The sequence below is a fragment of the Oncorhynchus mykiss genome, chromosome 18 (assembly GCF_057628025.1).
Source record: "Oncorhynchus mykiss isolate SJ-2025 chromosome 18, ASM5762802v1, whole genome shotgun sequence".
NCBI lineage: Eukaryota > Metazoa > Chordata > Actinopteri > Salmoniformes > Salmonidae > Oncorhynchus > Oncorhynchus mykiss.
This window is the reverse complement of record NC_143039.1, coordinates 76,751,115-76,767,182: the sequence shown is the minus strand read 5'-3', so window position 1 is coordinate 76,767,182 and position 16,068 is coordinate 76,751,115. Positions and strand designations below refer to the sequence as shown.

The 16,068-nt window shown below is 45.6% G+C and overlaps 1 protein-coding gene across 1 annotated transcript in view; it reads right to left on the bottom strand.

Moving 5' to 3' along the window:
* Positions 1-2,744: 2,744 nt before the first annotated feature.
* mfsd2ab (MFSD2 lysolipid transporter A, lysophospholipid b) overlaps positions 2,745-16,068 on the bottom strand; it is a 37,523-nt gene continuing 24,199 nt past the window's right edge. Inside the window, exons 8-15 of the mRNA XM_036953604.2 lie at positions 12,642-12,732; positions 10,898-11,016; positions 10,045-10,128; positions 7,700-7,783; positions 6,241-6,353; positions 4,781-4,924; positions 4,321-4,497; positions 2,745-2,978 (exon numbers count right to left, since the gene is read on the bottom strand). Coding sequence (XP_036809499.2) covers positions 2,924-2,978; positions 4,321-4,497; positions 4,781-4,924; positions 6,241-6,353; positions 7,700-7,783; positions 10,045-10,128; positions 10,898-11,016; positions 12,642-12,732 — 867 coding nt within the window. The 3' untranslated portion in view covers positions 2,745-2,923. The remainder of the gene's footprint in view (positions 2,979-4,320; positions 4,498-4,780; positions 4,925-6,240; positions 6,354-7,699; positions 7,784-10,044; positions 10,129-10,897; positions 11,017-12,641; positions 12,733-16,068) is intronic.

Here is a 16,068-nt window from a genome sequence, read left to right as displayed (position 1 = left end):
CGATGTTATGGTATTGGGACAGGCATAAACGAGAGACAACGAACATAAGTGCATTTTACCGATGGCAAATCTGAATGCTCAGAGATACAGTGATGAGATCCTGAGGCCCATTGTCGTGCCATTCATCCACCGCCATCACCTCATGTTTCACCACGATAACGCACAGCACCATGTCACAAGGATCAGTACACAATTCCTGGAAGCTTAAAATGTCCCAGTTCTTCCATGTCCTGCATACTAACCAGACATGTCAACCCATTGATCATGTTTGGGATGCTCTGGATTGACTCGTATGACAGCGTGTTCCAGTTCCCGCCGATATCCAGAAACTTCCGACAGCCATTGGAGAGGAGTGGGGACGACATCCCACAGGCCACAATCAACAGCCGGATCAAGAAGGAGATGTGTCGCGCTGCATGAAGCAAATGCCGGTCACTCCGAATACTGACTGGTTTCCTGATCCACACCTCTACTCCACGCCTCTACCTTTTTTGTTGTTGATATGTGACCAACAGATGCATATCTGTATTCCCAGTCATGTGAAATCCATAGACTAAGGCCTAATTCAGTTATTTCACTTGACTTGATTTCCTTACAAGTTCATATAACTCATTAAAATCATTGCATGTTAAAAAAAAAAAAAAAAAAAAAAAAAAAAAAAAAATCTGTGTATATTTCAGTGTAAGATGATATTTTCCATGGAGCTGATGAAGGCCTAGTGGTCTTCGTCTGTAAATCAATTTCAACTGACATCCTGTGGACACTTTCAATACAATAACACACAAACTTCATAAACCCCCCCCCCCCACCCACACACATTTTCACAGCTACACAAAAAGACAAGACTGAGGATTTATCATTTCAAAATGTAAAATAAATTAAAATTAATACAAATGCACAGTTAACTTTCCAAATAAAAAGGTTTTGAGACCAATACACATAGGAGCATTCAGAACTCATTTCAAGTTGCGATAGCAACCCTTTAAAAATGCTATTTAAAAATAGGATAAATCTAGAATATAAGCAGGACATTTCTTTCAACAACAACAAAAAAATCCATGCTGCAAATGTAACTGAAATACGTTAAAATGGAGTCTTTCTAGATTAGTACGAGCTGTCGTTATGGTTTTGCCCAACACTAAGTCTTGAACTAGTAACGGTGTTGTAGTGATACCATAGATTGTAGAGGCTGTGTGAAATAGCTTGGTTAACAGTTGTACTGTTTAGTGGTTCTGGTTTAATGGTGAGGTAAGTGCTGTGATGAACACAGCTTTTACCTCCAGTCTATTAGACTACAGAGTCGGTCCCAGATCTCTTCTGGGCCACACTGGGGTGTATTCATTTGTGCGCTAAGAATGTTTACATTGCACAAATTCAGGTAGGTTCCTCCCTGTTTGCTTTCCTAATGAATACGCCCGTGTTGAATATGCTTATGGTCAAGTTCATTTTGTATGGCCCGGTGTCTCTGGGTAGGCAGTGTTTGTATATTTTAGAGCATCGCATTGGTCCTTAGGTGAAATCTCCACCCACCAGGGGCACTGGACCGCGCAAAACAAACTCGCACATAGGAACGTGGGGAAGGAAACATCTGAGATGGTTTCAAAACTGCATGAACACACGACTTGTAAAACAAAAATTGATAAGAGATCTCACTTCCTTGCGAAGTGTGTCAAACAGCAGACAAGGTCTTAAAAGGAACTAAATTATTAACTTATTGCAGACATTGTTGGTTTTGTTTATGTACATATTAAGAAAAGGGGAAAAAAAGTGTTGAATTAACAGTATGCAGATACTGGGACTAACAGGTCGACAATATTTTACACATCAGAAGCAGCTGATGCTGGGTTAAGACAGTACAAAGTAGTCAGAGACCTAACAGTCACGACAGTACAGTAGTCCTACCAGTCAAGACAGTACAAGTAGTCCTACCAGTCAAGACAGTACAAGTAGTCCTACCAGTTAAGACAGTAGAGTAGTCCTACCAGTCAAGACAGTACAGTAGTCCTACCAGTCAAGACAGTACAGTAGTCCTACCAGTCAAGACAGTACAGTAGTCCTACCAGTCAAGACAGTACAGTAGTCCTACCAGTCACGACAGTACAGTAGTCCTACCAGTCAAGACAGTACCAAACTGAAGTCTGTATACACTCAGTAGAAACATTTGATATTCAAAATTGTAGAAATATTCTAATCAAAATATATATATATATATTATTTTAAAATGTCTGAATTTTGTAACCGATACCAGTAAAAAATAAAATGAATAAAAAGGCTCTTATTTAGCTTTCGACAGTCTTCTTCTCCACCCTAGAAAAAGAGGGTTGTAGTAAATTGTTCTAGTGCAGTGTCTAAAGTCATTAGAGATTTTCAAGTTATACCTACGATAGATAAAGTTATGGCAATATACATCAACAGTACTATGCATTGTACCCATAACATTAAGGTTCCTGTGCAACATTGATTTGACGTCAAAAACGTCTCAAATGACACCGTAAAAAGTCCCCATGGAGTTCACTACAGTTACAGCCCCGTGTAGTGCACAAGGATATGGGTTGCCGTTTTAGATTTGACCCAAAACAACACTGACAACCGAGCGGGTGACGTCTGTCGGGAAAATGTGTCATAGCTGAAGTGGGCGGGACTTAAACCAGGAAGGCCGTCAGTCATATGCTTCCTTTGCCATGGGGGGAGGGGGTAAAATATGCTGTCGTTCCTTGCCATAGGGAACTGCAGTTTTAGAAACATTTTCTGTTTTTGGGCCTTGTGTTAGTGATCCTTTTAAGTTCAGAGACCTGAAGCAGCAGTGTGATTGGATGGAAGCAGTGTCGCCTTTGTGATAGGTCCAGCCCCCCCCCCCCCTCATTAGCCCCACCCAGTGCAAGCAACAATCAGTCACGCCATTGGTCCATGAGTGTTCCAGAACCTACACCATGTTTGTCAGTTCTGTTGAGTCGGTTTCGGAGTCTGCCTCATTTTCCCTGTGAGAACAAAACAGAGAGACCCGGGGATTACACACGACAGACAAGCTGTCCATATACCTGAACAGTTCACAACAAAATGTACTTGATGAAAAGCCTGGGTACCAGGCATGGCAAGGAGTGGCAAGTAGTGGAATAATAGCACAAACAGACTGGCACCCAGGCTCCTTTATGAGTAAAGGGTTCCTACAGACAGTGGTCCAATTCAAGGTCTGTCCAAGTACTTTTTCCAAGCACTAATATTTATGTTCAAGGACCATCAATTTGTGAAATAGTTCCTATTATGCAATTGTTTGTAGTCGCCACCAGATGGCAGTATATCACCACAAACTCAAAACGACTAACTTACTATTCATTACAACCTCACAAGTTTTACTCAATAATTTGTTGATTCACTACTTATTTCCTACATACATGAGTGGTAAGTCAGTAGTGATGGTGTAATTTTAGTAGTGATGAGCAGAGTTAGGGAACACGCCTACTGGTGAACATCTATTCACATTACTACACAATTCCAGCTTAATGCCTGTATTTTATTTTTTTATTGGGCATTTGGGAATTTACTACTTAATAGCTACAAAAAAAGCATCTTGCCTCCGACCGGCAGCTTTAGAGTGAGTTCGTAAATTGCCTCCAGCTTGTCAGAGGTCACTCTGGGTCCTTGGTAAATTCAGAGCGTTTCGCTCTCAGAGCGTTCGGCGCCCAGCTCTGGCCGAGGAATAAGGTTGTTCTGAGCGTTCTGACAGTAACGGCAGCTAACCCAAGCTAACTGGCTAACATTAACTAGCCACTTCCAGACACATAATGAGAGAACACCTCACTCTGACCATTTTACTCCCACCAGCAGAGCTGGTTAGGCTGTTTTCATGTTAACCAGAGTGACGTTTACTGATACCGGCCATCTTCAACGGGTGTTGAGCGTTCGTAAATGTGTCAGTTATTCTGCGCTCTGGTACACTCAGACGAGAGTGCTCTGAAATCGGAGTAGATAGCCAGAAGTGAATTTACGAACACACCCTTAGTGACGCCGGTCGGGAGAATGGCGGGAGGGCTGTGTGAGTAACGGGCCAACAGAACGGCAGGAGCACGGCGAAAGCAGGTACCTAGTGAATGAGTTGATTGGTGGGGAAAAGTTACATAATTTATAACTGGCGCCATCGCAGGACGCAGCGTTGAACCCTGTGAGTGCTTCTGAAAGCAATAAGTGATCTTATAATGGTAAACAATTCGGCAATATTTCCAGGTCTATGCCTATGGTAAATCTCTCCAATCCGGTTATATATACACAGGAAATGCTTGGGGTACGAGGCCCGAGTTCCCCAGTCAGACATGCAAGTCTTACCGTTGCTCCTGCAGCAGCTTCCTGTTGCCCTGCCTCCTCTCTTCGTCGATTGGATAAGAGCGGAATATGACCAGGCCAATCAGAAGGAGTCCTATGGGCGCCGCGGAGACCAGAACCTTCAGGGTTATATCCACGTTCTCAGGCTGGGTGCAACCTCGAGTCATATACCCTGCAAAACTACAGATGGAGTGAAGGAGAAGCAGGAAATCATGAGGGAGGAATTTAATCACATGACTTTGATCAAAGATGTTCATGTGACACACTAATACTAATTCAGATGGAGAAGTAATCCTGTGCTTTGAAGTGGGATTTTGGCTTATCCTCATGTTTTTTTTTACTGGGAAAGTAAAAACTTCCTGACTGATGATATCTAAACGAATATGTACAGCACGAAGGGGCCGCAAGGGGCCACAAGGGGCCGCAAGAGGCCAAAGTCTCCATCTGTGAAGGGTAAACTTACTCCAAGCTGAGAGTAGAGATCCCCAGAGAGATTCCAGAGGCAAACTTGGTGAAGAAGACGTAGAAGGAATAAAAGATGGCTTCGTGACCCCGAGAGTCTGGGTTCTGGACCTGGAAGTCATCCACCACATCTGGCAACATGGACCTAGAGACAGAGACAGAGAGTCAGTAACATCCTCCACATCTGGCAGCATGGACCTAGAGACAGAGACAGAGAGTCAGTGACATCCTCCACATCTGGAAACATGGACCTAGAAACAGAAACAGAGAGTCAGTAACATCCTCCACATCTGGCAACATGGACCTAGAAACAGAGACAGAGTCAGTAACATCCTCCACATCTGGCAGCATGGACCTAGAGACAGAGAGTCAGTAACATCCACCACATCTGGAAACATGGACCTAGAAACAGAGAGTCAGTAACATCCTCCACATCTGGCAACATGGACCTAGAGACAGAGAGTCAGTAACATCCACCACATCTGGAAACATGGACCTAGAAACAGAGACAGAGAGTCAGTAACATCCTCCACATCTGGCAACATGGACCTAGAGACAGAGACAGAGAGTCAGTAACATCCTCCACATCTGGCAACATGGACCTAGAAACAGAGAGTCAGTAACATCCACCACATCTGGCAACATGGACCTAGAGACAGAGACAGAGAGTCAGTAACATCCACCACATCTGGCAATATGGACCTAGAAACAGAGAGTCAGTAACATCCACCACATCTGGCAACATGGACCTAGAGACAGAGACAGAGAGTCAGTAACATCCACCACATCTGGCAACATGGACCTAGAAACAGAGAGTCAGTAACATCCACCACATCTGGCAACATGGACCTAGAGACAGAGAGTCAGTAACATCCACCACATCTGGCAACATGGACCTAGAGACAGAGACAGAGAGTCAGTAACATCCTCCACATCTGGCAACATGGACCTAGAAACAGAGACAGAGAGTCAGTAACATCCTCCACATCTGGCAGCATGGACCTAGAGACAGAGACAGAGAGTCAGTGACATCCTCCACATCTGGCAACATGGACCTAGAAACAGAGACAGAGTCAGTAACATCCTCCACATCTGGCAGCATGGACCTAGAGACAGAGACAGAGAGTCAGTGACATCCACCACATCTGGAAACATGGACCTAGAAACAGAAACAGAGAGTCAGTAACATCCTCCACATCTGGCAACATGGACCTAGAGACAGAGACAGAGAGTCAGTAACATCCTCCACATCTGGCAACATGGACCTAGAAACAGAGAGTCAGTAACATCCACCACATCTGGCAACATGGACCTAGAGACAGAGACAGAGAGTCAGTAACATCCACCACATCTGGCAACATGGACCTAGAGACAGAGACAGAGAAACCAGTCAGTGATATGAAAAAAAGAGGGAAAACAGTGAAACAGAAAGATGAGGGACAGACAGCTACTCCAACTCACCATGGCAACAGGAAGGCAGCGGCAACGCCGACCCCGGCGGCGAACGACACCACGTAGGTAATGATGAGATTACTCTTCACACACACCACCAGGATCATGAAGGGGATCACAGACTGCAGAGAGGAGAGAAAACATAATTCACCAAGGATGTACACAGAATGTTACGTCACAGCCTTACTCTAAAATTGATTTGTTTTTTTCTCCTTCATCAATCTACACAAAATACCCCATAATGACAAAGCAAAAACAGGTTTTTAGGTTTTTTTTGCAAATTGATATTTATAAAAAACTGAAATATCACATTTACATAAGTATCCAGGCTGTATCACAACCGGTCGTGATTGGGAGTCCCATAGGGCGGTGCACCATTGGCCCAGCGTCGTCCGGGTTAGGGTTTGGGTGGGGTAGGCCTTCATTGCAAATAAGAATTTGTTCTTAATTGACTTGTCTAGTTAAATAAAATGTTTTAAAAATTGCAAAAATCCTGAAGTATCCATTTATCCTTGAGATACAAATGACCTGGAGATGCTTGGTCTTCATTGAAAAGCATCCGCATGCTTCCCAGCCAAAACGGGTTTGTGCATTTATTATGACGACATTTTGTGACGGTTTTGGACTTCGGTGGGGGATTTTTCAGAGCCCAAGTCTATGCCTCTTCGTCTGTGATTGGTGAAACAGTAGGGTTTCTTCAGTTGTCATTTAACAAGAGACGACTCGTTTAGATAGATGTGATATTGCGCGACTAATATCTCGGCAAAAAACGTACAAATGAATGTCAGATTTCTTGAGTTAGATTAATTCGGACAATTGTTTAGGAAGTGTATACTGGCAACTGTGTCTCAAAATGGACAAACAGTACCATTACCGCCTTTTTCTCATTTTTCAAGCAAAGGTCTTTTAAGGGAGTATGCGAGCACACTCGTTCGGATTGGCTAGCTGAGTTTGGCTAGCTGAGTTTGGCTAGCTGAGTTTGGCTAGCTGAGGTCGGCTAGCTGAGGTCGGCTAGCTGAGGTCGGCTAGCTGAGTTCGGCTAGCCGTAGCTGAGTTCGGCTAGCCGTAGCTGAGTTCGGCTAGCCGTAGCTGAGATCGGCTAGCCGTAGCTGAGATCGGCTAGCCGTAGCTGAGTTCGGCTAGCCGTAGCTGAGATCGGCTAGCCGTAGCTGAGATCGGCTAGCCGTAGCTGAGATCGGCTAGCTGAGATCGTCTAGCTGAGTTCGGCAAGCTGAGTTCGGCTAGCTAAGTTCTTGGCTAGCTGAGATCGGCTAGCTGAGATCGGCTAGCTGACAGCCAATCTGAAGCATGTTGACACCTTAAGGCATGGTGCCTTTCCAATGTCAGGCTTTGCATGAAAGAAGTTGCCTTCAGTGTCTCCTCATCCAAGGCCCTGGCCCAATAAAGCATGCCTCCATGGACTAAGGCATTTTGTGTGTGATCATTCTGAGGGTATGCTAAGTCTTACAGAGGTGCCGATGTACACAGCTGTCTTCTTGCCAAACTTGGTGAGGAACCACTGCCAGAAGGGGATGGTGAGCGTCGCAGCGAGCTGGAGAGAAAACAAGTGGGGTTTAGTCAAGACATAATATAAAAAATGGTTGTGTTTCTAGTTGAGTATGTATGTTTCTGTTGCCATATTTACTTCAATGACCTGGCTAGGGGTCCAGTCCGTTTCAACTTTAGCCAACGTGCCAAGAGAACGGTCGAGGTCTCAAATGGGGCACAACTTTCGACCATAAAACTGAATAGGGTTCTGTTTGAGATGCAGCCGTTATGCCACCTTCAGTCTTTGGAACATGTTATGTGGCAGACTACAAAAAACCCCCATCCAAAAAAAACAGCAGCACTGTCTGGTTTGTGTTTTTGGGGATTTATCAGTCTTCCCTAAGGAAGACATTCTCAACCTCTCTAATCCACCTATCACATGCCTGACGACTCAATCGGAATTTTTTTTCCCGCCATCGTTGAAGTTGTTTACGTTGTCGTCAAAATGTGTGGTGTTGTAGCTACAAGACAAAGTCATCAGCGATTGGATCATCTGTAACCAAATCAGTATCAAAGTCATCAGCGATTGGATCATCTGTAACCAAATCAGTATCAAAGTCATCAGCGATTGGATCATCTGGTACATTTTCCTCAACCTGCTCTAGTAAATCCAGTAATCTCAAGAGTAACTTCACTTTGTCTGTGTCCTCTTTCTAGTGCATCAGCTGTAAGTGTGTGTGTGTGTGTGTGTGTGTGTGTGGACTGCATCTGCTAAACATCTTCACAATGCTTGTTCTGCTTCCTGGCAATACCACATCAAGGTAATCTGCATCTGCTTTCCCCTGAACTGTCTGCACTTCGCTGCCTGTCTAATCTCTCTCCTTCCAGTATCACAAACATTTGCATAGTCTACAACAACAAAAAACTACTTGAATTTCAGAGAGCCGAATTCTTTAAGTACCTGGTGCGAACCCTGCAACAGGTTACTGTTGTCCTGTCTGTGTTCACCACTCGATTAGCAACACAACCACTTACAACACGGACAACTACTGGCTACTGTTGCTCCACAACCTGCTGCTTGACGTAGAACAAAGACCCTGAGTCCTAAATGGAACCATATTCCCTATATAGTGCACTACCTTAGACCAGAGCCCTTCAAGGTCTTGTCTTGTTGCCTACTGATGAAATACTCCCCCCCCCTCTGCCTTGGGGTCAATGTGTCGTTTCCTCCCCCCCCCCCCCCCCCCGGGTTAAGGTCTCGTCTCGTCTCCCCCCCTGGGTTAAGGCCTCGTCTCCCCCCCGGGTTAAGGCCTCGTCTCCCCCCCCCCCCCCCGGGTTAAGGCCTCGTCTCCCCCCCCCGGGTTAAGGCCTCGTCTCCCCCCCCGGGTTAAGGCCTCGTCTCCCCCCCCCGGGTTAAGGCCTCGTCTCCCCCCCCCCGGGTTAAGGCCTCGTTTGCCTTCATTAACTGTAACTACTAACAGTATTTCTACAAGGACCAGGACTACTATGGGACATACAAGAAAAGGATATTAAGACAGCCATCTTTTCCCATTTTAATTTATTGAATTAGCACTAAGCTTTTCAAACCCACTGACCAGTTCGTTCATATGCCTCATGTACTGTAGGAAGGTCATGTGACCTACTAACTGCCAAACCCACTCAGTTACATTCCTGTTAGGATTTAAATCATTCAATTAAGTCGTTTTAAAATCATATGACTGAGAAGAGAGGGATGAAAGCATGTCAGCGAAGCTAATTCCCCCCCCCCTCCCCCCATTTAACCGTATATTTCTAAGAGAGGGGCGAGAGAGAGGCGCCCGTCTAGGGTCTTTACAGCAGTGGTAAAAATGGTCTGTGGGAACAGGCTGGTATTCAGACCCAGGTCAGTGAATGTGATCACACATCAAAGTAATGAGAAGCTATAAGTCACTGGCTACCATAGAGACAGACTCTCTGTGTCTCTCTGTGTCTCTCTCTCTCTCTCTCTCTCTCTCTCTCTCTCTCTCTCTCTCTCTCTCTCTCTCTCTCTCTCTCTCTCTCTCTCTCTCTCTCTCTCTCTCTCTCTCTCTCTCTCTCTCTCTCTCTCTCTCTCTCTCTCTCTCTCTCTCTCTCTCTCTCTCTCTCTCTCTCTCTCTCTCTCTCTCTCTCTCTCTCTCTCTCTCTCTCTCTCTCTCTCTCTCTCTCTCTCCACAGTTACACTATCAACAAAAGGTCAGTAAGTGACGTAGGAAAAGAGTCTCAATCTGGCTGTATCATCTGTAAAGAACAAGGCCATTCACAGTTTGAATCAATAGGCAGTGTGTGTGCGTGTGTGTGTCTCCTCACCATGATGACCAGTAGAATGTTCTGGAAGTCATTCCTTAGGCCCAGAGTGTAGCAGCAGAACAGAGCAAAGTTCCCTTCCAGTAGCTGAGAGAGAGAGATGGAGAGAGACACGCTCAGTTAGACCCTACACACACACCTCAGACAGAGCGTACAGGCTCGCTGGCTGGAGACTCTTTAACTCGAGGAACAGCGTACCCCAGAGACCATATAAATAAACACACACACACAGAGCTGAATGGTGGCAGACAGCCTTTCCAAGCATTGGAGTATATTGAATGTTAGCTTTATGGTTGGGCTAACTTTATGGGTAGAAGTCATTTATGGTCACAAACTACGATATTATTTAAAGGCCAGATGATATTTATAAATACAAGACACACTTCCTCTTTCTACCAGGAAGTGGATACTAATGATGATGTGTAGTCTTTGGTGAGTGGGCGTACAAGTTATTGTGGTGTGTGTGTGTGTGTGTGTGTGTGTGTGACAAACACACTAGGCTACCCAGGGTAGCCACAGGGTAGCAGGGTAGCCTAGTGGTTAGAGCGTTGGACTAGTAACCGGAAAATAGCAAGTTCAAACCCCAGAGCTGACAAAGTACAAATCTGTCGTTCTGAACAGGCAGTTAACCCACTGTTCCTAGGCCGTCATTGTAAGTAAGAATTTGTTCTTAACTGACTTGCCTAGTTAAATAAAGGTAAAAATAAGAAAGTACAGTATATGTGGACACCACTTCAAATTAGTGGATCTGGCTACTTCATTCATTCACTCGTTGCTGACAAGTGTAAATCAGCCTTGCAATCTAGATAAATAAATAAGAGAGAGCGAGAGAGAGAGATATACTGTATATAGTCACCATGAAAGCCAGTGAAGTGAAGAGGAAGCCCATCACCAGCTTGACGTAAGGTCCATGGCCCATCACCAGCCTGATACCCTGCCAGAACGACATGAGCTCTGACCGGGGGCGAGATGACTCTGGAGGGAGGGAGATTACGTTGTAAGAAAACAAAAGTTAACCTATATATGTCAAACGTGTTTAAACTTCAGGATACCCTTCCATCTCATGAGAATTGAATTTGATGATGATAATATAAAATAATTTAAACGAATATTAGGAGAATCAGATCTAGGAGGATGAATGACACACACACACACAGATTCAGTTCTTTCAGAACTTCTCATAACGGAGGTCAAATCAGCAGTTAACAAGTATGTTTCCTACGAGCTCATCTGTTAGAGCATCAAGCCACCGTGGTCACAGCTCATCTGTTAGAGCATCAAGCCACCGTGGTCACAGCTCATCTGTTAGAGCATCAAGCCACCGTGGTCACAGCCCATCTGTTAGAGCATCAAGCCACCGTGGTCACAGCTCATCTGTTAGAGCATCAAGCCACCGTGGTCACAGCCCATCTGTTAGAGCATCAAGCCACCGTGGTCACAGCTCATCTGTTAGAGCATCAAGCCACCGTGGTCACAGCCAATCTGTTAGAGCATCAAGCCACCGTGGTCACAGCTCATCTGTTAGAGCATCAAGCCACCGTGGTCACAGCCCATCTGTTAGAGCATCAAGCCACCGTGGTCACAGCTCATCTGTTAGAGCATCAAGCCACCGTGGTCACAGCTCATCCATTAGAGCATCAAGCCACCGTGGTCACAGCTCATCTGTTAGAGAGTCAAGCCACCGTGGTCACAGCTCATCTATTAGAGCATCAAGCCATCGTGGTCACAGCCCATCTGTTAGAGCATCAAGCCACCGTGGTCACAGCTCATCTGTTAGAGCATCAAGCCACCGTGGTCACAGCTCATCTGTTAGAGAGTCAAGCCACCGTGGTCACAGCTCATCTGTTAGAGCATCAAGCCACCGTGGTCACAGCTCATCTGTTAGAGAGTCAAGCCACCGTGGTCACAGCTCATCTGTTAGAGAGTCAAGCCACCGTGGTCACAGCCCATCTGTTAGAGCATCAAGCCACCGTGGTCACAGCCCATCTGTTAGAGCATCAAGCCACCGTGGTCACAGCTCATCTGTTAGAGCATCAAGCCACCGTGGTCACAGCTCATCTGTTAGAGCATCAAGCCACCGTGGTCACAGCCAATCTGTTAGAGAGTCAAGCCACCGTGGTCACAGCCCATCTGTTAGAGCATCAAGCCACCGTGGTCACAGCCCATCTGTTAGAGCATCAAGCCACCGTGGTCACAGCTCATCTGTTAGAGCATCAAGCCACCGTGGTCACAGCTCATCTGTTAGAGCATCAAGCCACCGTGGTCACAGCTCATCTGTTAGAGAGTCAAGCCACCGTGGTCACAGCTCATCTGTTAGAGCATCAAGCCACCGTGGTCACAGCCCATCGGGCCATAGTCCCATGAGACAGATAAACTGTGTACCGCGTCATCACACCACACTGTCGATCTCAATAACATCTACATAATGGAGTGGGGCTTGTTTAGAAGAATGTCAGGCCATTGGGGAATTCCCACCAGCTCATCATTATATAATAGGAACATGGAACGTTAACGACCCAAAGTTAACACATTCAATATATTTTTTTTAAAAGGGGGGTTTGTTGATTTGAGGTCTGGATAAAATGGTCACCCTGCGTTACCTTTCTTCTCCTTGACTCCGAAGAACAGCACCACGGCACAGAGCACGTAGATGGAACAGATGACACCGGAGGCTATATTGTAGGCCGTTTTCTGTGACAGTAGAGAGGGACGGCAGCTTAGAGGACTGTAGTAACCGTAGTAGTAAAAACACAAACAAAACAACATGCAAAACACTAGCGTTGTCACAAACATTTCCTGGAGTAGAGAGACAGCAGGTTAGTAGACTACAGCACAGTAAACAGAGAGAACAGCCAATAGGAGGGAGAGACAGCAGGTTAGTAGACTACAGCACAGTAAACAGAGAGAACAGCCAATAGGAGTAGAGGGACAGCAGGTTAGTAGACTACAGCACAGTAAACAGAGAGAACAGCCAATAGGAGTAGAGAGACAGCAGGTTAGTAGACTACAGCACAGTAAACAGAGAGAACAGCCAATAGGAGGGAGGGACAGCAGGTTAGTAGACTACAGCACAGTAAACAGAGAGAACAGCCAATAGGAGGGAGGGACAGCAGGTTAGTAGACTACAGCACAGTAAACAGAGAGAACAGCCAATAGGAGGGAGAGACAGCAGGTTAGTAGACTACAGCACAGTAAACAGAGAGAACAGCCAATATGAGTAGAGAGACAGCAGGTTAGTAGACTACAGCACAGTAAACAGAGAGAACAGCCAATAGGAGGGAGGGACAGCAGGTTAGTAGACTACAGCACAGTAAACAGAGAGAACAGCCAATAGGAGGGAGAGACAGCAGGTTAGTAGACTACAGCACAGTAAACAGAGAGAACAGCCAATAGGAGGGAGAGACAGCAGGTTAGTAGACTACAGCACAGTAAACAGAGAGAACAGCCAATAGGAGGGAGAGACAGCAGGTTAGTAGACTACAGCACAGTAAACAGAGAGAACAGCCAATAGGAGGGAGAGACAGCAGGTTAGTAGACTACAGCACAGTAAACAGAGAGAACAGCCAATAGGAGGGAGAGACAGCAGGTTAGTAGACTACAGCACAGTAAACAGAGAGAACAGCCAATAGGAGTAGAGAGACAGCAGGTTAGTAGACTACAGCACAGTAAACAGAGAGAACAGCCAATAGGAGGGAGAGACAGCAGGTTAGTAGACTACAGCACAGTAAACAGAGAGAACAGCCAATAGGAGGGAGAGACAGCAGGTTAGTAGACTACAGCACAGTAAACAGAGAGAACAGCCAATAGGAGGGAGGGACAGCAGGTTAGTAGACTACAGCACAGTAAACAGAGAGAACAGCCAATAGGAGTAGAGAGACAGCAGGTTAGTAGACTACAGCACAGTAAACAGAGAGAACAGCCAATAGGAGGGAGAGACAGCAGGTTAGTAGACTACAGCACAGTAAACAGAGAGAACAGCCAATAGGAGGGAGGGACAGCAGGTTAGTAGACTACAGCACAGTAAACAGAGAGAACAGCCAATATGAGTAGAGAGACAGCAGGTTAGTAGACTACAGCACAGTAAACAGAGAGAACAGCCAATAGGAGTAGAGAGACAGCAGGTTAGTAGACTACAGCACAGTAAACAGAGAGAACAGCCAATAGGAGTAGAGAGACAGCAGGTTAGTAGACTACAGCACAGTAAACAGAGAGAACAGCCAATAGGAGTAGAGAGACAGCAGGTTAGTAGACTACAGCACAGTAAACAGAGAGAACAGCCAATAGGAGGGAGAGACAGCAGGTTAGTAGACTACAGCACAGTAAACAGAGAGAACAGCCAATAGGAGGGAGAGACAGCAGGTTAGTAGACTACAGCACAGTAAACAGAGAGAACAGCCAATAGGAGTAGAGAGACAGCAGGTTAGTAGACTACAGCACAGTAAACAGAGAGAACAGCCAATAGGAGGGAGAGACAGCAGGTTAGTAGACTACAGCACAGTAAACAGAGAGAACAGCCAATAGGAGGGAGAGACAGCAGGTTAGTAGACTACAGCACAGTAAACAGAGAGAACAGCCAATAGGAGGGAGAGACAGCAGGTTAATAGACTACAGCACAGTAAACAGAGAGAACAGCCAATAGGAGTAGAGAGACAGCAGGTTAGTAGACTACAGCACAGTAAACAGAGAGAACAGCCAATATGAGTAGAGAGACAGCAGGTTAGTAGACTACAGCACAGTAAACAGAGAGAACAGCCAATAGGAGTAGAGAGACAGCAGGTTAGTAGACTACAGCACAGTAAACAGAGAGAACAGCCAATAGGAGGGAGAGACAGCAGGTTAGTAGACTACAGCACAGTAAACAGAGAGAACAGCCAATAGGAGTAGAGAGACAGCAGGTTAGTAGACTACAGCACAGTAAACAGAGAGAACAGCCAATAGGAGTAGAGAGACAGCAGGTTAGTAGACTACAGCACAGTAAACAGAGAGAACAGCCAATAGGAGTAGAGAGACAGCAGGTTAGTAGACTACAGCACAGTAAACAGAGAGAACAGCCAATAGGAGGGAGAGACAGCAGGTTAGTAGACTACAGCACAGTAAACAGAGAGAACAGCCAATAGGAGGGAGAGACAGCAGGTTAGTAGACTACAGCACAGTAAACAGAGAGAACAGCCAATAGGAGGGAGAGACAGCAGGTTAGTAGACTACAGCACAGTAAACAGAGAGAACAGCCAATAGGAGGGAGAGACAGCAGGTTAGTAGACTACAGCACAGTAAACAGAGAGAACAGCCAATAGGAGGGAGAGACAGCAGGTTAGTAGACTACAGCACAGTAAACAGAGAGAACAGCCAATAGGAGTAGAGAGACAGCAGGTTAATAGACTACAGCACAGTAAACAGAGAGAACAGCCAATAGGAGGGAGAGACAGCAGGTTAGTAGACTACAGCACAGTAAACAGAGAGAACAGCCAATAGGAGTAGAGAGACAGCAGGTTAGTAGACTACAGCACAGTAAACAGAGAGAACAGCCAATAGGAGGGAGAGACAGCAGGTTAGTAGACTACAGCACAGTAAACAGAGAGAACAGCCAATAGGAGTAGAGAGACAGCAGGTTAGTAGACTACAGCACAGTAAACAGAGAGAACAGCCAATAGGAGGGAGGGACAGCAGGTTAGTAGACTACAGCACAGTAAACAGAGATAACAGCCAATAGGAGGTCAGTAGACAATAAGACAGTAAACAGAGAGAACAGCCAATTGGAGGTCTGTAGACTATAGGACAGTAAACAGAGAGAACAGCCAATTGGAGGTCTGTAGACTATAGGACAGTAAACAGAGAGAACAGCCAATAGGAGAACAGTAGACTATAGGACAGTAAACAGAGAGAACAGCCAATAGGAGGTCAGTAGACTATATGACAGTAAACAGAGAGAACAGCCAATAGGAGGGAGGGACAGCAGGTCTTATATTACAAGCAGGCTTGACTACTGTGATGCTCTTCTGTCTGGTCTACCCAAGAAAGACATTGGTC